The 23,253-nt window shown below is 40.0% G+C and overlaps 1 protein-coding gene across 8 annotated transcripts in view; it reads right to left on the bottom strand.

Moving 5' to 3' along the window:
* Positions 1-23,253, bottom strand: part of AFF2 (AF4/FMR2 family member 2) — a 336,455-nt gene that overhangs the window by 112,605 nt on the left and 200,597 nt on the right. For all 8 annotated transcript variants that reach the window (XM_032124430.1, XM_032124431.1, XM_032124429.1 and 5 more), the window contains exons 5-7: positions 22,793-22,879; positions 19,755-19,791; positions 19,452-19,503 (exon numbers count right to left, since the gene is read on the bottom strand). In XM_032124430.1, coding sequence (XP_031980321.1) covers positions 19,452-19,503; positions 19,755-19,791; positions 22,793-22,879 — 176 coding nt within the window. The remainder of the gene's footprint in view (positions 1-19,451; positions 19,504-19,754; positions 19,792-22,792; positions 22,880-23,253) is intronic.

Genomic DNA, 23,253 nt, shown 5'->3' on the forward strand with positions numbered 1-23,253 from the left:
TTGCCTATATTATGTGAGGAGATTTTGATAAACATTCCAACCTATTTTGACAACGGGTGGCCAATATGGCAAAGTGGTTCACTGTGGTTCACAGTAGCAGTTTGATATTAAGAACTGACCAGAAAGGAATTTGATAGGCTGGCCCAAAGTGCTGAGAGTTATTAACCTTGAGAAGCTTCTGGAAATGGGATGCCCTGGGCAGGCACCACTGCCAGGGAGAGTCCCCACATCCCCAGGAGGGGGCTGCTGACCACTCCACTCTGCCTGCTATACCCAGCTCCTTTTTCCCCACTCTCTGTACTCGTCTCTCCCATAAGCCTTTATCTGCTCATTTCAAACAAAACAAATATATTCACTGTTGTTTAAAGCCTCATCTGCATTTCCTGTGAGCTATTTTCATCAGCAGCACTCTATTAAAGTTATTTCAAAGTAAACTAGAGAGAGAGGGAGCAGAGACTGTGTAGCACTATATCATGTGTCTTCTCAAACCAGTTAAATCTCAGCAAGAAGTAAAAAAAAAAAAAAGAGATCTATTTAAAACTAGATTAAGCTCAAGCTGCTAAAGCATAATAAATTGCTCTATTTTAACTGACTGAACTGTGCACACTTAGAATACAAGGGCATATTTCATTTGGGTTTATGCAATTGTTCAGTCTACTTTTCTACCATTTCACCCATCACCAGATGAGAGAACTTGTCAGGTAAAATTGTAGTTAATGATGTTTAATGGTGGCTAAGCCCGATAGACTTGTTTATTTCTTTTCTTGTTTTTTGTTGCTTTACTCTCACAGAAATAATGAAAATATTACATGAAAAACTTCTATATTATTTGCAGGAAAAGCTTCCATTACCAATGCTAGGTAACATAAAGCTTTATCTGATTTATACAGCAATCTATATAAATCTACTTTTATGTTTTATTTGATTCCAGCCATTAGGCTGTGCTAGGAAGTAATTCTAAAATATATATCATAGTGGCAATTCACTGTACTATACCAAATTAATCTACATAAATCTATACCTGTGTGCAGGGAAACAGCATGGTAACATCACCAGTATGGAGGAGGAATGGATGCCAGTAATTCTACTTGTAGTCTTTCTAGGAAGTTCAAGCTTTCTCTAAGTACTGAGCAGAATACAAATGTCCCCCGTTGAAAAAATTCCTCCATCTAAATTAACTGTACCATCATTAGCATAGCTCTTACATTCTAAATTTCAGAATATGAAACTGCATATTAGGAGAGGTATTTCCTCTTTATGACTGATCTAAAGTCAGAGAGCTGGAGCACGAATGGGCTGTTTGGAACAGCATATCCTTTTAAAAACCTGTATTCCTTACTGATTTAAGTTCCTTACATAGCTGAATCCAGTGTGCTCTGCACAGCTGAATGAGGCCAGCTGGCAGAGTAGGAGCGTATCAGCATTCTGACTGCTTTTCTTTTGTTTGAATATTACCTCAGTGGCCGCACACTAAACGATGTGAACTTGATGGGCTTGACTATGACCTCAGCTAAACTGAACAATATGAAGCTGGCACATCTGTAATCTCAGGCTTGCTATTTTTCAATTTATTTTTCACCTGATTTGTATTAAGATGTGGTTCAAATTTTAAAATAAAAATAAAAAGGGTCCTTCTGCATTCCAAATCAGTCAGCAAATGCTGGCATGCCAGAAGGCAGGCTTCATCTGCCTCTTCACACCACATTTGGTGGATCCCTGACTTATGAGAGCTTGATTTCTAAATGTTTATGCAGAAAGAAATGCTTTACACATCCGCTCCTTCTCAGATAGCCTACAGGGATTTCTGGCAATACTTCTTTTTCCCCCTGCCTTCCAGGTTTTCTCCCTGTGGATACATAAAGACAGAGTGACAGCAGGAGTAGGCTCAACTCGCAGCGAGCAGCATCCGTGCTTATTATTGATATTGACTACATGAGATAAGCTGGACATCTGTCTTTACTTTTAGCAAGTTCTACAAGGATAAACATGAACATGAATGTGGGCTGCCCATGGACAGTGTACTGGTGCTCTTTTATACTCCCAACCCATCGCTGGGCTTCTGTCACTTTTGTCTGAGCTACATTTCAGCCTCGGGTCACAGGAGTTCAAAACATAGTCAATTAATCAAATGGCTTCTATGAACATAACACTGCAGTTCAATAACTGTTTCCTATTCAACATAACCAAGGAAATGAAAGCAGGAGGTTAATGTGAAGATAGCTAGGTTACATGTGGAGCTTTAAGCAGCAATCCTTGATTAGCCATCATCAGACAGTGCATTTTATCGGAGCAGTTATTTTATGTGAGACAAAAGAACAAACCCGGAACGTTTATGGCCTGATCCTGCTCTCAATAAAGTCAAGTCAAGCTCTTCTGTTGACTTATGCCTACTAGTTCAGGATCTTTGATCTTGGCAATAAAATTAACACAGCAACAGAAAACAACAGAGAGAGACAGAAAAATTCTCTCTTAGAATGCTCTGTGTTTACACTAAGGAAGATAAAGGATTCAAGTCTGAGGTAAAATAACTGCTCCCAAGAGGAGAGGAACTGGATATGGGACATGGCAGCCAATATAATGAAGTGATGGGGACAAGGGTGTTACATCAGTGCAACAGGCTTACATGTGTTGTATCAGTTGTATGAGGTGGGGTTTGCAAAGCTGCTGATTCCAGTAGGTGAGAGTGGAAGGCCCAAATTCCTCAGTCTTTGCTGCCCAGACATGCCCTGTCAAATGGGGTGGGAAGCAGTGTGCTCAGCCTGCCAGCCACCCCTTTAGGAGGGCTTTTCTCTGTCTCAGCTTTAGAAAAGTGCTGCGATTCTGCTTTGTATCACCCAACTCTTCTAAAAAGGGGCTGAAAAAACCCTTCTAAGCAGTGTGAGAATTCTTTTTGATGCGATAAAAACCGTAAATATGTGTTTCTAACCACTGAAGACAGCAAGCTTTGGAGGGCTTAAATGGAAAAAGCTAGTTTAGATTGAGCCAATTCTGGGTATTGCCACACATGTCAAATAGCACTTCACTTGACAAATGGTCCCAAAGAAATCTATGGAGCTATTCAGGGGGTATGGTGATGTTTGGTATGAGTAAGGAGATTAGAATCTGGCCCTTGCTTTATTTTCAGAGAGATTTCAAACATGTGTTTGTTCTAATTTTCCCTTCCTTCTAGGATTGCTGGTATTCACTTGGCTTGGCTTTAGAGGCAGAGGGATGTGAAAAACAGCACCAGTAAAAAAAATTATAAACTCTCTAATATATGACCAAAATAGCTTTTTCCCCTGTAAAATATGTGGCATAAATGAATTCCATAATGATGCTATGTGTTATAAAATTTTTATTGGCACTCATTTGGGATTACCCGCATAACTCACTTGTGAGTTCACTACTCGTGGGTAATGCACTCATCCCAAATGCATGCTAAACCTCAGCTTATGTAAAAAGTCCTATTAGAGTTTAACAGAGATTAAACTAACAGATTTTTTTACAGAAGCCTCTTATAGTACAGAGGTCCACAGAAATTACAAAAATCTTAGTCTATAACAGGCAATGTTTTCATTAGGTTTATTCTAATCATCCTGTATTAAATTCTGTAAATTCTTAACCAGTGACATGCATATCCTCTCTGCAATTTTACATTTTTCCTCTCCCTGTGCACAACTTTGTGCAGTATCACACACATGTGACTGCATGGAGAGAGAAAACAGGCCCTGGTGCGAGGTCAGTACAAACACAGAGTATAGGAGTCCTTGCTCTAGAAACTCTGCTCTCTAAACTGAAAAGGCAGGGAATGAATGGGAAAAAACATTGTTCCTATTTACAGACTGAGAACAGAGACATAATTTCCTAAAGGTCATACAGGAAGTCCCTGTTAAAGCTGGAATGAAAATCAAATTCTCCTAAGCACCAATCTAATGCCTTAACAACAAACTCATCTTCCTCCAACATGTGTTTTTCTTCATCTACTGTATTCCATGCACATTCCTGTACCATTTAAACATCTCTCTCTAGCACTGAGACATCATTAGTGTCTGTTTTGACTTAAAGCATCACATATCCCCCCACACACCTGGACAAGCCACCTTGTGAGGAGCATGGATAAGGTTGTCAGGCAGTTGGTGCATCAGGAAACAACAGCTCAGTTTTGCACAATAACCATTACCAGGCACCTAAACTTGGTAACCTTAGCCTAGGGCAATTTCACAAAGAAAGCTGCAACAGAAACAGGAGCGGAGCTGATGCTGGCTGGGCACAGTTAAGCTGATTTTCCTGTTTTCTTTCCTGCTTTCCCGTTTTCTTCTTTGAACATCATCTGACTCATGATGACGCTTGTGAGGACTCTACAGGCAACATTCAAACCTCCTGTGCTGCCAAGGTCAACCTGAAATATAACCACCACCCAGAGGAGTTCCTCTGCATGCCTCCAACCACACATCCCTCTTGGACAAAATCAGGGAGAATTTCTGTAATTAACCTGAGATTTCTTTTTTTTTTTTTCCCCTGAAATAAATGGGAAAAGGGGCATGAGGGCACCCAAAGTACTTAACTGTTTTCTCTAAGTAAATATTTCCTCTCAATATTTAGGTGAATGTTCTGTGACAATTTATGACCAAAAATAAAATTTTAGGCAATGTTTTATGGACAATATTTTTCTATTAACTCACATATGAGAGAACTCTAAAACTTGATATGAATTAAGGCTAACCCTTAAAAGAAGCATCTGACATCATAGCAAAAGATTGAAATTAAAGAAAATGCCTTAGTAATTTGCTAGGCATATTGAGTATTAATGTGATATAATTATTTCCAAGGAAGGTGGAACTAGTAAATAAGGAAAAATATCTCTCCTTCTAATTTTCAGAATTATTTCCTACCTAAAGATACACATATCACTTGATTTTCAATCACTTCAGAGCAACTAACTTTCTCTAAAACCTACAGAACGTACCTGCTATTAACAATCTCAGCAGTGCCTAATAAAAAACCACTTAAGCACAAACCGTACTTAATTTATATGATGAGTAGCTAAAAGTTATCAACCCCAGAATCCTGTGCAGAAATTACATATTCAGTTTTTCTTTACTAATTCAAGCAGGATTTTTATCTCTCAGTTGTGCAAGCTTGACAGTGGGGGAAAATGAGTCAAGTCAATCTTCCAGCAAGAAACTGTATCATGGAAGGGTGCTGGGAGGAGGTGAGACGCCGAGAAGTCAGAGAGGTAGAAAGTTTACAGACTTTCAGAGCATTCTCAGTTGTCAATACAAGAATAAACATGTCATCTGTTTTCATTGAACCCATTGGCAAAGCTATCAAATTGCTGAAAAGAAAAATTATTTTACTATTTTTAGCCTAGGCAAGCCCATTGCTGAAACGGATTAGAGCAGGAGTGGAAAGTGCCTGAATCAACAGAACAGATCTGATGTGCTGGATCAACGCTAAGTCAAAGCTGTAGGAAGGACAAACACACACATTCTGCTTAGAATACATTGAAAAAGAAATGTCAGAGGACTGGTCAGTCTGGGAAAGGGGATAGAAAGAAAGAAGGCAATAAAGCAAAAATCTCAGGTGCTGGTCTGGAATTACACAAAATCTGCAGTGTTTTGCAGGGATTTCAAAGAGCACATTTAGAAAATTTCTTAGGAATTAGGAGAGCAGGGTCAGTACAGTTAAACTCTGTCAATAATCACTCTGTAATATGTACAAGGATCTTCCGCCCCAGTGCCCAAGGGCTACCCCTGAACTTAGAACTGAACATTTCAAATTTAAAAAGAATCATTTATCGTAGGCAGTCATTTGAGAAAATCTTATTATGGAAAAAGGCCTAAAAATAAAGCTGCTTTTTTAACACTCGGGACCAAAGCCCCCCCCTCTTTCCTCCCTGAGACCCTCTGTGAACCAAAGTTTGCCAAGAGGAGTATTTAATGAGAAGTTTTCAAGTCATTAGCCCAGCCATAACAGGGCCTGGCTGGGCTGCAGGGCCTGGGGAGGCTGGAGCTGGCCACACACAGAGTGACCAGGTTATCCAAACAGCGGGGCCAGCTCTGCACTGCCGGGGCTGTGGGAGCAGCACCCACGGGTGGCCAGGGCAGGAGCAGGAATTGCTCTCCTGTACCAGGCCACCTTCACACCTCTGAGGCTGTAAGGCCGTGTCCCCAGCACATCCTGGTGTGCCAAAAGGGTGTTTGTACCTGGTGCTGAGCACATGGGGCCGGAGCACAGGCAGCCCAGCACCTTGTCCCGCTCCCGGGGCTATCATGGGGACACACCAGCCCTGTCCTGGGAAGCTCTAATGCCCAGGGACACCACAGCTCTGCCCACAGCTCTCATCCTCGCGGGCACTTTGGGACATCACCCCAGCTGCAGAGGCTCAGCCACAAGCTTTAGGGATAACTTGGCATATGGCTTTCAGCAGGAGAGGGGATACAAAAATTCATTGCAAACTTATGTTTTACTTGAGTATTTACATAAAGCATGTGGCCAAAGTTAAAAAGCCCTCCACTTCTGTAATTCAAAACATTGTGGTAGTACAGGAGACTATTAATGCTGCCTTTATACAGATACCCACTGCCTGAGATTGTAGGCACTTGAATGGTGAAAATATCTAAGAGGAATAGTGGGAGTTATATGCTACGTAACATCAAAGAGCAAAACTGGCAAATTTTTTTAAGAGAACTACCTAAATCATGGATGTTTTTAAGAGGGCTATCTGGGCCTGAGAAGTGGATCTTGCTCTTTTTTTGCAGATGACATTCCAACAGTCTTTTGTTGTTAAATAGCTCCATGGTGCTAATCTGCAATGGTATGTTACCAGAAAACAGCAAATGCCCAGAAGCACTTGATAAACGTGGTTCTTGAAAAGGACCTTCATGTCCTTCAGACGAATGACTCTGGTGAGTTCACTGAGTTGACTTTTATGACTAAGTGTACTGGAATCCTGCTGCACTGTTAATTCGTTCAGTTTATCCAGCAACACAGTAAGGCCACCACAGTTTATACTTGCAGCAGATTCAGCTTCTGGGTGTCACATATGAAAATACGAACTTGATTTCAAAAATTTCAGCTTTAACCACTAATTTCAGCCAGAATATACCACAAAGAAGCAATCTGTCATCCCTCATACCAAACAGAGTTTTGCTGTTGCTTTATAAACAGTCTTCAGGAACTCAATCCTAAAGGTTCTTCCCACTCAAGTCCTTAACCTGGTCAGGCATGAGATCACGCGCACATGAGGTTACAACAAGAGGTGGCAAGCCAGCACACTTGGGTCTACCCTCACTCCTCCTTTTTTCTCAGCAGGAAATTTTGTTTTAGCACAATTTGAAGATTTTCTTGACAAAACAACACCAGGTCTCCTACAGGTGCATGCCTGTGAGTGCCAAAACACATTGGCACCATCTGGACTGAAGTGAATGCACTTGGGAACTGCTGCAGTACCCTGAGGGCTGTCCTGGGCAGGCACAGCAAATCCCAGCACACAGTAAATTAAGAAAATGTGCCCGTGTTTCTGCAAGGGAAACATCACAAACCTGTGACCAACCTACTGCACTCTGCTGACAAACTCTGTGGGACTTGGTGCTTGCAAGTGCTGAATAACCTGCAGCTGAAAACCTCAAATGCTTAATTCTGCACCCCTGCTTCTTTTGGCTTAGTTATGCTGTTCAAAACCCAGTGAAATCAACTGCAGTTTGAGTATCCAGATACTAAGTCTAAACATGGGGGATTTTTCCTGAGTACAAGCTCTGAAGCTATAAATTATTAATATTAATAATGGGAAAAATCTGTTATGTATAAACAATGTAAGCAAACAGTAACAACCACTTAAATTTGTTAATCTGAGAATTTCTTTTCTCTGATTCTCTTTCATAAACAAAATATTTTTTTCATCAGGCAGTATTCATTATATTAATCCTTTGTGTAGTTACAAGGCAAAAAATGTGGATTATTGATGAAATAGATCATAATGACTCTTTCCAAGCCATTATCATTTATCATTTAAATGTGTATTCAATGAGCTTTAATCTGCAAATTTTTCACGTTTGGGAGACATTATGATTTAACAGATTCATTGTGTTTGCTCTATTCTTTTTTTAATACAATGCATGGCACATGTTCTGCAGGCTACACATAGAGTAATTTTACCTATCAGAATGGACTTATAAAAAACTTACCAGGGAACAGCAGCTGATTATTAAGGCCTCCAGTCTCCAAAAACACAGCAGTGGTGGAACACCATATCATTATACTAATTAACGAGTCAGCAAAATCTTCATAACCCAGTATATTGGCCTTTCTTCTGAAAAGTCTCAGTCTCCCATTACTTCTAAGGACAGCACCTCAACCAATCACACCTGAGATTTCAACTGTATAAATTTTCTCTAATCTCCCAAACAGGTTCTTTTTCCAGTGACTTAGATTAAGCAAACAAAATCAATGAATGCTCTCTCGTTGTTATTAATCAGTCTGAGTTGTGTACCATATATTGCCAGGGATCCAAGCAACATCAGTCCTTGTGTGTTTTTTTTTAAACTTACAAGAGTCAATTAATAATAATAAGAATAGTGGGTAACATTCTGGCTGCAGCAAAGGAGCACGGAAAGTTCTGTCCTTTGGAGAAGGAAGGTGATATTGGATTTTTAGGTCAGTGTTTGCATAGCTGCACAAGTTACAAAACTGCAAGAAATGTCAGCAATTGGCAATACATGAGCTCTTACTGGGTTTTGGCTACAGCAGATTAATTCCATATCCAGATTGTATATAATTCACTTAACACCCTTTCTTACTCAAGTTTTGCAATTTCCTGAACAAAATCCCTTCGCAAGTGACCTGCACTCTCTCTGAGCAAACTCCCCTTGTCACCAGGAGCACTGCTATTTTCTTTGAAAGACACGATGGGAAAATGCAGGCAAGCTTATCAACCCGCAACTCAGACCATCCCCTGGTTGTGGTCTCCTGTTCCTTCTTGACATCATCCCTGCCCGCTAAGCGGTGGGAAGGCTTCCCAGCCAGGCAGGAGGCAGGATGCCAGCAAGGGCTCAGAACTATTCCTGTAGCACAGCTTCCCTCATGCCTTTTCTATTTACAGCAGGCTGCTCTGAGCTGGTTCAGGCTTCTGACAAGGAGGCAAGTGATATGCACATGATTGACAGACATGCCAAGATTAGCTGGAAACTGTGGCCTCCAAAACATCTGTAAGACACTGTGCTCCTGCTGAGGAAGCAGCCGAAGCTCTGCTGCCCTGGAGCAGCTGGGAGCTCACCAAGGCACCAGCAGGCTGGGGAGTGAGGAGGCTCTGCCTGCCCCAGGAGGGGAGCTCTGACCACCCTCAGGCCATGCCTGCAGGCAGCTGGAAGGAATGACAGTGCTGAAGGCTTTTCTCATTATCCCTCACAATACTGTAATTCCACAAAAAGCCAGTGGATAGCTGTGGCAGGACTGCTGCACTCTGCCCACGAGAGGTGCATGGGGGCACTTTCATTCCACCCTCAAGCATGGTTTGCCCCATGATCACATACTAATGAAGTATTCATAGATCTTCTGAGGACAGCTGACTTTTGCCTTAAACACAAGTATTTTCAAGTATTAAAACATAGGTACCTAAAAATAAAAAAGGAATCATCCATTGGGCTTAACACAAAATAATCTCACATAAAAGGAAGTATTTTTTAACAGCACACATCTAGTTTATGGCACTGGTCTCTTAACTTCATGCTTATGAGTTAAGGAAACAGCCCCTTGGTGGATTACTTTTCATAGTTTGCTCAGTAATGTGTTTACAAAGCCATTGTTGCAACTAGATGCTTATATATTTTGATATACAGTCAGCACTACAACAGTACATCTTCAGAGATTTCATGCTTATTTCAAAAACCTATTTAAATGGTTCTTTACCTTCCCTCCCAGCAAAACACAAGTTTATTGCCAGATACTCCAGGGCTCCATAGTCCAGTCTGACAGTAATTAAGGCAGAATTAGTGGTGTTTTGCAGGAAATGGTAACAGTGGCAAGTGTAGAGCTAGATGGGCCAAATTAATCTCTGACAGCAACTCCTCTGGAATAACTAACTTACTGTAGGAATTAATTTGACACTTGAAATTTCAAATAATGGCCTCTATTTTTAACTGTCTGAAGTACATAACTCAGAGCCTGAGAAATGTTAAGTGGCTTTTACTTCACTTTGTTAGAAAACTGCTCATCTACTCACTCACTTTCTACCGTGCATCAAGCTCCTACTCCAGAAATGGGTGTTTTGTTAAGACAATATTGCATTATTTGTTAAGATAATACAATGAATTATTTCAATGCATCCTGCACTTGCTTAATGCTTATCTGCCTTGATAATGGACAGTATTAGTGATAAACATTATCTCTAAACCACGCAATGAACAACACAAACCACATTACGCAAAATTTTGCGTTTGTAAACATCTGCAACATTTCCTCTGATCCTATAATTCTATACTACACCAATACATAACAAATCCAATACTTAGGCAGTACAGTCTGAAGAGAACTAAAGGTAGTATTTTTCTGTGCATGCCTTCAACTTGAACTCAGACTCCAAACATGGTCTTGGGATTTTGCAGTAAGTTTGGATACTAAGCTTTGGCAAAGCTATCTCTTCCAAACTTTTACCCATAGCTGTTAAATTTTCACCTAGCTCTGTGTCTATATTTCACCTGCAATCTAATCTGATTCTGCAGCAGTTATCTAACTCTACAGAACATCTAATCCAATTCAACACCATTTGTCCATTAAGAAACATCCTTTCTCTGACATGTAAAATCTACATTTTTATGTTTTTTTGGTGTGGTTTTTTTTGTGAAGAAGCCAGCAATCCCTACCAGGACTCTAGAAAGATAGACTGCTAGGAGGCAGCATTCCGCTGTGTGATGTGGGCTAGTTCTGGTCCTTTGTGACTTTGGAAAGGTGAGCAGGGCCCTCAGAGCATCCTCAGGACCCAGGGGAGCGTGAGGAAAGCCACTGGTTTACATGAGATTGTGTTGCAAACTGATCTTCAAGATTATTTGATTTTGGGATGAGGGAGACTCCTGGATAAAGTGAAAAAGAGCAGGAAATCCTTTAGGTGACCCTCAGCACCTCCTCCCTTCAGGCTACAACTGCATTCTGCTCTCCATGGGGAAAAAAACAACTTAACCTCCTTTAGCAGTGAAGGACTTGCACCATTATCTCCCTCTGACTGTTGCATTGATTAGATTGGAAAATGAGTAACTTTTATCACACTTGATCTGAAATAGCACTATCTAGCTTATGTTTATCCCTTTCCATCTACAGAACAGATAATTGCACGGATCCTTGGAGTCAGACGAGACACTGTGATGTCTCTTTTGATCCCTTGTGTCAGGTTAAAGGAGAAGAAAATAGAAAGTTAACCTGTGCTTTAACACTGGCCACTGTCTGGCTCCTGCTGCCAGTCTGGGCTGGGGGGTTCAGACCTTTGCAAGTGCATGTCTGCCTCCTTTCTCACCATGCAGGCTCTCTTGCTGCCACCTCAAATGTCAGAGTCTGCTGGATTCAGCCGCATGAGCTCTGAATTGCAACAGATTTTTGCCTAAAAAAATCAAGTCACAATTTTTTCGGGTTTTGCCTGTTCGTTTGTTTTTTGCCTTCCATTTCTCTCTTCCTTATTATTTTTTTTTTGGTACAGGGAGAGGCAGATTATTTCAATTAAGAGCCTGTCACTGACATTTGTAAGCAACCTTTCTTCAGTTCAGTGCAGCAGTTGCAGTTTTAAGTTTCTCCCTGCTTCTCTCAGGATCTAATTTTCAAGGCCCCGTTACCATGGCAGCAAGTTGGAATTTTAATCCAGTACTAAAGGTCAAGACAGGTCACCAGTTTCAGTTCCTCTTCAATCTCCCCGTAAGGAGCCACAAAAAGAAGCTGAGATAAAGGTCTGACCTAACAAAAAATTCCAGTCTAGCACACAGCCAGACTTGAAGCTCTGTGATTTGTATAGGCTTTCGGATTTGTCTGGAACTACAGAAATTCATGCTAAATCAAATATGGGCAGCACTGATTCACACTCCTCTCTCTGCAAAAAAGCACATCTATGCCCTCAAAACACAGTTGTGTGCATTTAAGTAAGCAGGGACACCCACAAAGCAAATACTTTGTAGAGTCTAACAGGTAAATAGCTGTGCAAGCAATGCCCTCATTACTGCAGACATTTACTGCCTCTGCAGACTCAGATGGCCCTGACAGCTACACTTACATCTTTCTTGACAATAAGAGGTAGATGAGTCAACATCTTTCTTTCAAAACCTGTAAAGATCTTTTTGTGAAGCATTTTGACTAAACAAGACTTTCCAGTAAGGGACAATTTCATTAAAGCTAAACCACCTCCTCCTGTGTTTCCACAACATGGATATTAATTAAACACTCGGTTTGTACCTACTGGAGTAAGGCTATAGACATCTCCCTCCTCCTCCGGGGCTACATCATTTTCTTGGAACACTGCATTTGAAGCATTAGGAAGGTCTCAAAATGCATTTTTCTGAGATGTATGGACACAACTGAGGGAAGCAGCTCTTCCTCTGGGAATTTAAAGCAATAATTAGCTCAGCAGTGGGGAATATTTTCCTTTTTCATCGTTTGAGAGGATGTATTTGTAAGGTACAACTATTCTGAATCTGTGGCTCCAAGGGCTATGCAAGACAGAGGATAATGCAGTGAGCGTGGCCTAGCCCCGTGGGGTGTTGTGAGAACTTCACTTCATAAAAAATAAGCCCTCTGGCCAGAAAATTGATAGGCTTTGGAGCCCTGCTGAGCCCTCTGCCCAAAGCATAATGGTAGCAATATAAGTTCCTCTGGATAGAGAATGTGAAGCTGAGAAACATGTGGTGGATTATTGGGATTGTCAGAGAGATTCAGAGGAAAGATGCAAAGGATTAAGTTGGGATATTAGGAAAAGTGGCTGTTAGTCTTACCTAGGGTATTTAGGACACAAATTGGGAGTTTCAAGCCCACTCTGGTACTATGAATGCCAAGTTTCCTGGTAAAATCCATTCTTCTCTCAAACTTATCACCCATTTCTGATTATGACTATTTTGCAGCATGGTGCAGATGAATCTGGGTGACAATTTTCTCTGTCTCAGGCTACTAAAGTCTACAAAACCAGTAAACCATGACAAGAAGAATGAAAGGGACTGGAGCAAAGAGCATCAGGAAGAAAAAAGCCAGAGAGAAAAATGGCTTGGCTCTAGATCAGAAATTTACTGACAGATCAGAGTTAAGACAAAGGGAGCACAGTGAGGTCCAAATTATGGCAGCCAGAAAGCCAAGCAAGAAGTTCGTTTGTGTGTATTTTATCAGCAAGTGTGTGGGTCACAAAACAAATGGGTAGGAGAGGAACTGAGTGTGGTGGCTTCCTCTGCTCTATCCTGATTTACATTTTCAGATTTACTGAGTACATTTGTTTCTCCAAATGAATGTTTGAAGTCGCACTGAAGTTCGGAAGTGACTCCATCCCACAGAAATGTAAATTGGGAGGTCAGTTTGAGACTGGCCTTAAGCCATAAAGGCACAACATATGCTGTTGCCTGTGAAAAAGCTCTTTAAATACAAGGAAACCTGTGGCAGATTTACAGTCTAACCAGTTTCCAAAATGGGAAGTGATATGTAGTGGACAGGGAAATACATCAGGAATCCAAACATGTTACTGTGTGTCGTTTACCTCTCTCTATTAATGCTGACATTTCAGTGGTCGCAGTTCGGTGCCTGCATGCACTTGGCAGTGACACAGTAGTGCATCCTGCTTGAGAACAAAGTATTTCAACTGCTACTCGTTAGTTAGGGCAAATAAATGTTGAATTTTTAATGGAGGGTTATACAGTATCAGAGGAAATTCAAATGGTTCAGTGCTCACTTGAGTCGCAATCAGCAATGCTGGCAAGAATGCAGTTGGGTAGCTTGTTTCAGGCAGCCTTTAAGGCATTAAGTCTCTGATAGGCAAGAAAAATTATTAAAAATTGATCAGCAAAATATCACAGAATTAATTTAGTTCTGTTCCCACAATTTTTTAAACTGATTTATAAACATGTCAGGAGAAAGAGATCATGGAAAAAAATGTATTAGGAAATAACTTTATTTTGACAGGGAGGTTAAACTGTATATGAGCCAGCTGAATAATGAAAACAAATTAAAAGTCTAATTTAGAAATTATTTTGAATAATGGGCTTATCTTCAAAGATACAGGGCTTTTAATTATGACACTGGATTTTCACATATTTCACATCAGCTGAAGTATTTTGCAAGTTTGCTTCTATAGGCAACTGTCCACAGGAAACACTTGTATATTTTATCCCAAATTACTTCATACTTTGCTCAAAAGGCAAAGCCTGCAGGAGTGAGGAACAAAACAATACAGTCTGGACTGACTATCATTGCTTCAAACCCAAGAACTTATGAGGCAAAAGGATTCAAAGAAAACTTCTAACTTACAAAACAAAACAGTAAATATGAAAGATGAGTGACATCTTCTCAAAAGAGACCCTTCTATTTTCATCTGCTATTTGTCCCTTTAATACAGTGCACTGGAGCTCTCTAAAGATTAATGGAGCTCCAATTACATGCCACTGTTGTTTCACTTATCATAATTTGTACGTGGCAGTGCGAGGCCCTTGTAGTCATGACTTTCCCAGTTTACCCAGAGGGAATATCTTTGGAACTTCCTACTTCTAACAAACAGGCAGCACTTAGTGTAAAGATTCAGGCTTGTCACGTGAAGGGAGGCTGTGACACAAAGCTGGCTGTCACCACTTCGGGATCAACTGCTGCTCTCACGCTTTATTATGGTCGGCTAAAAACTGTAATTAGTAATAGGAGCATTTCAGCTTCTCCTGTGTATTACACCTGGGCTGCATTGTGACTGCAACACTGATAGAGAGTTGATACATAAATAGAAACATGCTTCCTATGCCAGTTGGAGATGAATTTTGCATTTTTGATTCCTGGTACATTTTTGGAAATTATGCATGAACATTGAATGAATCCCTTTTTTTGCTGTTGTTGTTTTTTAAGCTGATTTCTTTCCAGGTTAAGAATTCATCAGTGCTTCTTGATTTGAATGTTCTGAATAACAACATTACTTGTTGTTGCAATATCCAATGCTTGGTGTAAAATCCTCTTGATGTCTGATTACTCTTCATAAGGACCTCATGCTGATTCATTTCAAACCGTGAATTACCTTTAATTCATAGCTTGCACATGCTGCCAAATTTTGTTTTCTATGTTCCCAGGTGGCTGTCCCTGACACAGTGGAGATCTTCCAAAAAGCCATTAGATACTTATGAAAAGTAATTAGATGTCGAGAAGCACATTTCCATTTTCAAATACGCTTCCATCAAGTATTATGATAATATTTGGGATTAGAAAAGTACTGGTATTTATTTGAATTTTTTTAGAACTGTGAAGAGAAATCCTGGCCCAACATGAAACCAGTGCTGAACACACTTAGGAAAATCCTTACTGAAGTATCACAAGAATATTTTCAGCTGCTTGCTTTAGTTTTGAGCTCACTGTATTTAGCTGCTCTCTAGTCCCCACACAGGTTGTGTATCATTAAGTATGATGGATAACAAAAACTCCATAAAGATAAAACAAGTTGGTTTTGTCTGATCCATAAAAATTTGCTGCTCTAAGTTTTTAATGGTTTCCGGTAGTTCACTGAGCCCATGAGAAGGGCCTTTTAATACTGTATTAATACAGTAAGTATAGGAAGTAATTTTATGACAGGGGAAGAATACCATTATGATTACATTCTTCTTTTTAGCTAGGCTTTTATGGAAACTACCCAAGACTACTCTGCACTATGATTTCAAAACACAGGATGTGCTTGATTAAAAAGGTTCTGGGTAGTTTCCAACTGGACAAAGGCCAAATGCTAACAACCAAAACAGAACAAAAAGACTGGATGTTTGAGGATGACATACTTGCAATGGCAATTATATAACAGAAACCCAAGTCATGAGCTGAATCCATCCCCTCAAATTCATGGAAGCTGACAGAAAATCCTTTGCAGCGCAATTGGTTGCACCTTATCTGTTCCTGCTTACCATGCTTCATAGTAAACTAATCAGAGCAGACTGGCTGAAAACTGACCGCACAATACCCAGTGGAGATTTACAGTGAATTTGAAATTAAAAAAAGGGAAGCCAAGTGCTGCAGTTTTACATAGCTTGATTTCAGCTGTAAAAATTCATCACGGTAAACACACACGCATGCACATCAGTGTTCAAAATTTCATTTTCAAGATTTTTGAGTGTAAATTAGGATCTGAGGTTAGTTATATGTACATGTTCTCGTGTACAACATAGGTGCAGAATTTAGGCACAAATCCTAACTACTCTGTCTTCTACTTTACCTGTTGCAGAACACTGGGGATTTGGTTTCTTCAGCATGTGGACATAACAAAGTATATTGAAGTTTTATAAAAAGGATGGAATTTGTATTTCAGAAAGCTTTATTTGAACAAGAAGCCATGCATCTTGCATCCCCCTACACTAGCAGCATGTTGGTAAATTAATCTACCTTGCAGTATGTTGTCCTCATTTTTCCCCCAGAAGTGTGCACCTGAAAGGTTGTCTTGCAAAAATCATACATCTCTTAGATCTGATCTTCTGTGATGCCAATGTCCCTACACCTGAACTCTGTAATCACATACAGACAGCTTGGCTGCTGGAGCAGGATGCAGCATCAGGGAGGTAAAGTATCTCTGTTCTGCATTCATCCCTCAACTAGTCATGGTATAAGCCAGCGATACGGTGAATGCAAGCACATTTCTACCAACCCCTACGGATTTCTAACAAAGCCAATGGAATCTACAGGACTGTCACTAGGACCAATGTAAATGGAAAAGATAATTTAAGTTTCACTTAAATTGCACGTGTACTTAAAAAATTGGGGAACAGCTAGAAACATACCAGGTCAAAAGGACTCTAACATATCATACAGATAAACAGAGTCAAATTCAGTCAGATTTGATCAAACTGAAATACGGACGACAGATCCTACTGACAAAATAAGTAATTGGTAGGGGATACAGTTTTGAAGTCAGTAAGATCACACTGTGTGGCTGAGAGTGTAGCAACAGATGTTACTGGAGATAAGCTGGACTGTCATTTCACTCACACACTCCAATATCCCTGAAACTGACCAATGTTAGAAAGACTAAATCCTTCTTAATACAACTGCAATCTGATAAACACTCTATATTAAAATACACAATGACTGCAGGAGCTGTCTACCTATCAGAGTTTGTTTGGACTGCACTATCCAGCTCTGCTTGATACCATTACGTCTTTCTGCCCCACTCCTGGTTTAATTTCATTATGTGCTCAAGTACTGCAATTCCCCGTGAAGGTGGTGGTAACTGCACACACAGATCTAAAGAAACACATTGGCCTCGTAATACCAAGCCTCACAGCGGACTGCCTTCTAACCTCCCAAAGCCCTGTGGAAATTCTTAGAAGCTGCCTTAACAATTTTTCTGCAGTAAAAGAGAAAAAGTGATAGTAATGGGTTAGCTGATCTTCATTTGGAAGCTAAAAATAAAAGTAGCTTTATTGCAGCTCTGATCTCTCATGTGTAAAATCTATCACCTACCGTAAGAAGGCAGTTCATTGCAGCAGAAATCTGATTGATAGTACTGGAACTTTAGATCAAGCAGCAGAACAGAGAACAACTGGTTCATAAAATGTACTCAGTGTCTTTGGGTTTTATATCAGGCTTCCTATAGAGAGCTTTGGTCCCATTAAATGCACTATATACCACTGAGCTCTGAAGCACTGTTCTTTTGAAATTCAGCTTATAACTATAAACCATGATTGACAAGTCTATTACTGTTGGTTACAAACTATTGAAATATTGTACTTTATGGTATACTCACTAAAATATTTTTCAGAGTGGAATCCAAATACACTTGCTTTAAGAAAAAAATAATTTTAAGATGCAATAATATTTTGTCTTTTTTTTTTTTTTTTTTTTTATTATGGAATGGTCCTGATGTTAGATTTGCATCACTTACATATTCTGAAACATGAATGCACCCATTCTGTTACCAAGAACTGTGGGTACAGTTCGCTGGAGTCTTTACAAAAAACCAAGTCATTACCGGAAACCAAACAGCAAAGGGCAAAAAATTAATTTGTTACTAAGTTTAATAAATAAATGTTATTCATGCAAATAAATCTAAATATCATTAACATTCCTATCTGATTCTCATTTAATCTGAAAAAAAACCCCAACTCTTTAATTTTAAAATTGAATCATTGTCTCAGCCACAATGTTGTAAAGGTTTACTCAACCAACCATATTTGGGTGAGTACTCCCACGACTGGAGTTTATGAGTAAAGAATGGGACCTTCAGAGCCTGCTGAGTACATCAATGGATTCAGCACCCACATCTGCTCTAGTCCTGTATCTCTCACAGTCACAGACACATCAGTGAACTCCAACAAGTCCTTTTGTGTACACAAACTTGCACTAAGAATCAGTATATTTAAATTCATTTAAAAAGCCTGGGTAGGTTATTTCCACACTGATTTTTCTTCCCCTTTAGGGATTTTAAAAATTGTGTCTTTAGCAGATTAAGGGCAACCACTAGAATAATTCTGAAGTAATTTTAAATGAACATATTTTATTTACACAACTGTCAGTCAAGCTAGTGCAGTACTGCATTCAGTACTTTAAAACACTTAACACTAAAAAACTCAGCAGCTCTGAACTGAAATCAGACCCACACATTTTCATAACTATGAAACAACAGCCTACTTTTCAAAGTTGCTATTTAGTTCCTGTTTGTAAATTCCTTTGAGAACCTGGGATAAAAGTAAAAAACAATTCAGTCTCCACTCACTGCTACACTACTGCAGCCTTACACCAGAGAAGCACCAAAGAAAAATGGCTTAGCACAATGGAGAATTAGCTCCTTCACAATTTTCAACTGTCATATTTATAGATCATCTGTGATTTTCAGCTGTTTCAAAGTGTATGAAACTCAAGACCAGCTTTTCAACACCAGCTAGCAGAATCATTCCGTATGATGTGTTTTACTCTCTCTCACTGTATGAATGTTAAAATTCCTGCATCATCTGTTCATTGGGTTGCATTTTCTATTGTAAGAGGCTTAGTATCTGATGAGAGAAGCATAAAAGTGATTTAATTTTGGCAAGCTGTAGAACTAAAATCAGCATTATTTCTGCTTAATAAACTCATCTTTCACACATACCTCTGTTAGCTAATGCTTAAAAAGAAGAAACAGTAATAAGCACTGGAAACATAAAACTGGTTTGTGGCTAATTTTTAAGGACTACAGAGGACACCTGAACACCAGGACAAGATTATGAGCAGAGCTAGGTTTTAGTTACCTTTGGAGAAATAAGCTCATTCTTTATGATAAATATAAAATGAGATTTAAAGCTGGAAATAATAATACTTACGACTTTTGTGGCACTGACTTAGTTGCAACTTTCCCTGCTGGATCACTCCACTCTGCAAACAAAGGAAACACATTTTCAAATGTCAAAAGATTACTGTAGAATTAAAATGCACCCAAAGCTGTCAGCCCATCTAATTATACTTGGTTTCACAACATGCCACAATGCATAACATGTAATAAAAAATGGAACTGATCTGCTTTAGCACCACAGAAATTAATTTTTTTAGCCTTTGTTTTAATGATGTTAAGCAGACAAAAAAAATACCCAACCCTGACTGTTAGGACTAGGACGATAAAGACCTACTTTGTACATTGTATCCTGAGGTCAGATGTTGGGAGTCCTACAAAGAAGAACACACAAAATGTCAGCATTAGTTAAGTAAGATGAAGAAGGTAAGATATATCTTGGCTTGCTAGATTAAGGGCACTGGCGTTACACAAACAGAGAAGGAGATGGCACAGGGAAGAGATCATGGGATTGTTAAGGCAGCACCAGTGACATTAGTTTAAAAAAGCATTAACTGTGGAGACAGAGCACCACTGAGGGACCCTTCAGAGCTCAGGCAAGAGCTTGTCCTCAGCTGCTGTAAATCTGCACCCCCCCTTTCTGGAGACACGGCACAGATTTACACCGGCAGCAGCCCAAGCCTTCCCCAGGCTTGGCCATGGATGTGTATATGAGCCATCCAGGATGCACAATTTAGAACACAGCATGAATGCAGCTATGCATTAAATTCAGTGCCATTGCCTTTCTTTTGTTTGATCTCACTGACTGGAAATACAGTAATTTTTATTGATAGTCACTGTTTTTATTTGGACGGTGACACACAGAATTTGATAAAGACGCGGGAAGTAGATCTTCACCTGATGGAAATTGGTCCAAATCCAATGAAATCAATGGAAGTACAACAACTTAAAACCAGCAAAGAATCTGGCTTGCAACACTGAGCATGCTAATGCCAGGATTCTTGCTGGCTCACAATAACTAAGCTGCTTCCTTAATATCACAGTGTTTTCTGGCTTAGTTTTTCTCTAGGCTCTATAGTTCACAGTGATTGTCATCAACTTTCCTTCCAAGCAGTTTGATCAGTTGAAATTAAGGTGTTATTTACAACCTCATCTTACAGCCAGGCACTACTTTGCTGGAAGTGTTAGTTCTGTAGGATGTTAAAGTCATTAAAGCCCTCACTGCACTTCCTCTTAGGGCATTATTAGTTCCTAATATTATATTGTGCTGTCAGTCAGTCCCTTGTGAAGTAAATAATGCCCTAAGAGTAAACATGGCACTTTAAATTTGAATGTCAAAGGGATAAATTGTTTTGATAAGTTCCACCTCTTTTATCACACTTTTAAAATACATGTTTCTCATGAGAATACCTTTATTTTAATAGCTAAATTGAAAACTTCTAACAGTGCCTGTCTCTGGTTTATATGGCTGCACAACCTAGCCACATTATGTCCTAGATGTATAATTTGGCCAGCCATAATTGATTTAATGTGATGTTCTGAAGAGACACTTCTGTTGTATTTTTCAAAGTAAGACAAAGAAGCATGGAAACATTTATGTGCTTGCCTATTTCCTGCAATGCTAGCTCAAAAAAAAAAAAAAAAATCTAATTTATATTTTGCATTGAAGTGATATGGTCAAGAATTTCAGGATCAACATTTAATGTGCCCAGAAATTAACTTTGATGTGGATCATAAAAGTTCAAAGCCAATTTAATAGAAACAGAAAAGCAACCCAAAATTTTAGCTTCTCCAAAGCTATGCTTATACTGCTGCCAGTGGAGAGAGCGTCAGTCTGCAGGACTCAAACCAGTTTCTGTAGGGCTCATCAGAAACAGAACACTAAATTAAGAGATGGTATAAATTAAAAAAACCCAGCTTCCAGCAGGTAAATACCTGTATTCACACATTCACCTTACAGGGTTCAACTGACTTTTACCCAATTTCCAATGAGGATTATGCTCTTGCAGTTACAAGCCTACAAGAAAGATGGAGAGGGGCTTTCTACAAGCCCATGCAGTGAAAGGACAAGGGGAAATGGCTTCAGACTGAGAGAAGGGTTAAATTAGATATTAAGAAAAAATTCTGTACTGTGAGGGTGGTGAGTCACTGAACAGGTTGTCCAGAAAAGCTGTGGATGCCCCCTCCCTGGAAGTGTTCATGGCCAGGATGGATGGGGCTCTGAGCAACCTGGTCTACTGCAAGGTGTCCCTGCCCATGGCCCAGAACTAGATGAAACCAGATGATCTTTAAGGTCCCTTCCAACCCAGGCCATTCTCTGATTCAGTGACTTCTGATGCTTCACAATGCAGCAGGAAAATGCAGTGACAGTGGCAGTGCTAGACCAGTAACAATCACATTCCAATAAAGTAAGACATTCTGGGCACTGGCTTTGGTTTTGTTTAAGTCCCAGATACCGCTAATTTCATTTCTTTCCAACTAAGTATGGGAGCTATATTTCAGACAGGGGAAGTCAGTAAGAGGCAAATCACATTCCAGCTTCTAAACCAGGATATGACTGCTTGAACTATAATGTCAAGCAGTACCAGTTTTATAAGCTATTTTTCAAGATCCTGCCTTTAGAAAGAAACTTTTATGTAGCTCCATGACAGAATGGTATAAATTTCCCAACCTGGGGAAGTTCTCGTCCCCAAACATCATCAGCTCAGTGTTGTTCAGGTCCCAGCATGAGATACCTCTGGCAGAACCTGTCCCCGGTATGGGCTTGATCTCTAGCAGTGCTACCAGAATCATAGCAAGAAGGCAATAAAGGAATTTGGGCTAAAGGCATTTTCAAGTCATACAATTTAACAATTCAGTGTGTGTTACATGAACTACAGGCCCTCTCTGGGCTAGTGCTGAGTGTGTGCCTTTAACAAGGCCAGTACTGAGGATCACATGGCCTGACTCTGTGGGGTGTGACACAGACAGATGCCATCATGCTCTTCACATGCAGGGACCTTTTTAGCCACCATAATTTGACTATGCAGCCAAAACCTCACCATGCAATCAATCAGTAAGTGGGGAAAAAAAGTCCATTTCAAACCTTTTCATTGCACAAATAATAATGGAAGAAAACCAAACAAAATATAGTTTACTTGACGTAGAAAGACTCCTATAACAACAGAGATAGAAGTTCACTTGGCTTCCACTGGGTCTTCAGCAGCTTTAAATAAGTAGTTCTACTAGTAGCAACAGTCTGATTGGGAATTTCCAACTCAAAATAGTATCAGAATTTTTTTTTAAGTGGGACCAATTGCAAAAATAAACTCTCCAGCAAAGAGCACTCAACAGAACAGAATGCTAATCAGGTCACTGGTAATAGCCTACTTGTACCTTGCTTGGGATAGAAAACTTGGTCTGCTCAGCCTTGCCAGGAGTGTGAATAGCAGTAAGAGGAGGAGGCCAGGAATGGGTCATCTCCTAGAGAAGAAAGAAAAAGTTTAGAAAACAAATTCATGTACATAAAGAAGAAAGAGAGCTAAAAATGGTCACATCTGTTCCATTGAGCCTGGAGATGCAATTGCCCAAGGAAGCAACCCCACCACCCCACACCCTTAGGTTGCAGATGAGCACCTTAACAACCCCACAGGCAGCACTTCCTCAGAATGAGAGAGAGGACAGGTTTTACTCTTTAAAACTGTGACCATCCATGTCTTCATCAACTGAGGCCACCTCCATGGTCAGCCTGCCAAGCTGTATGAATAGAAGCAGGATTTTACCTGCAAAGCCCAGGCAGCAAGGAGGCCCTCCGGTACAGCACTGGGTGCAACCCTGTAGGGGAGTGCATGGTGGCA

This window comes from Corvus moneduloides, chromosome 14 (assembly GCF_009650955.1).
Source record: "Corvus moneduloides isolate bCorMon1 chromosome 14, bCorMon1.pri, whole genome shotgun sequence".
NCBI lineage: Eukaryota > Metazoa > Chordata > Aves > Passeriformes > Corvidae > Corvus > Corvus moneduloides.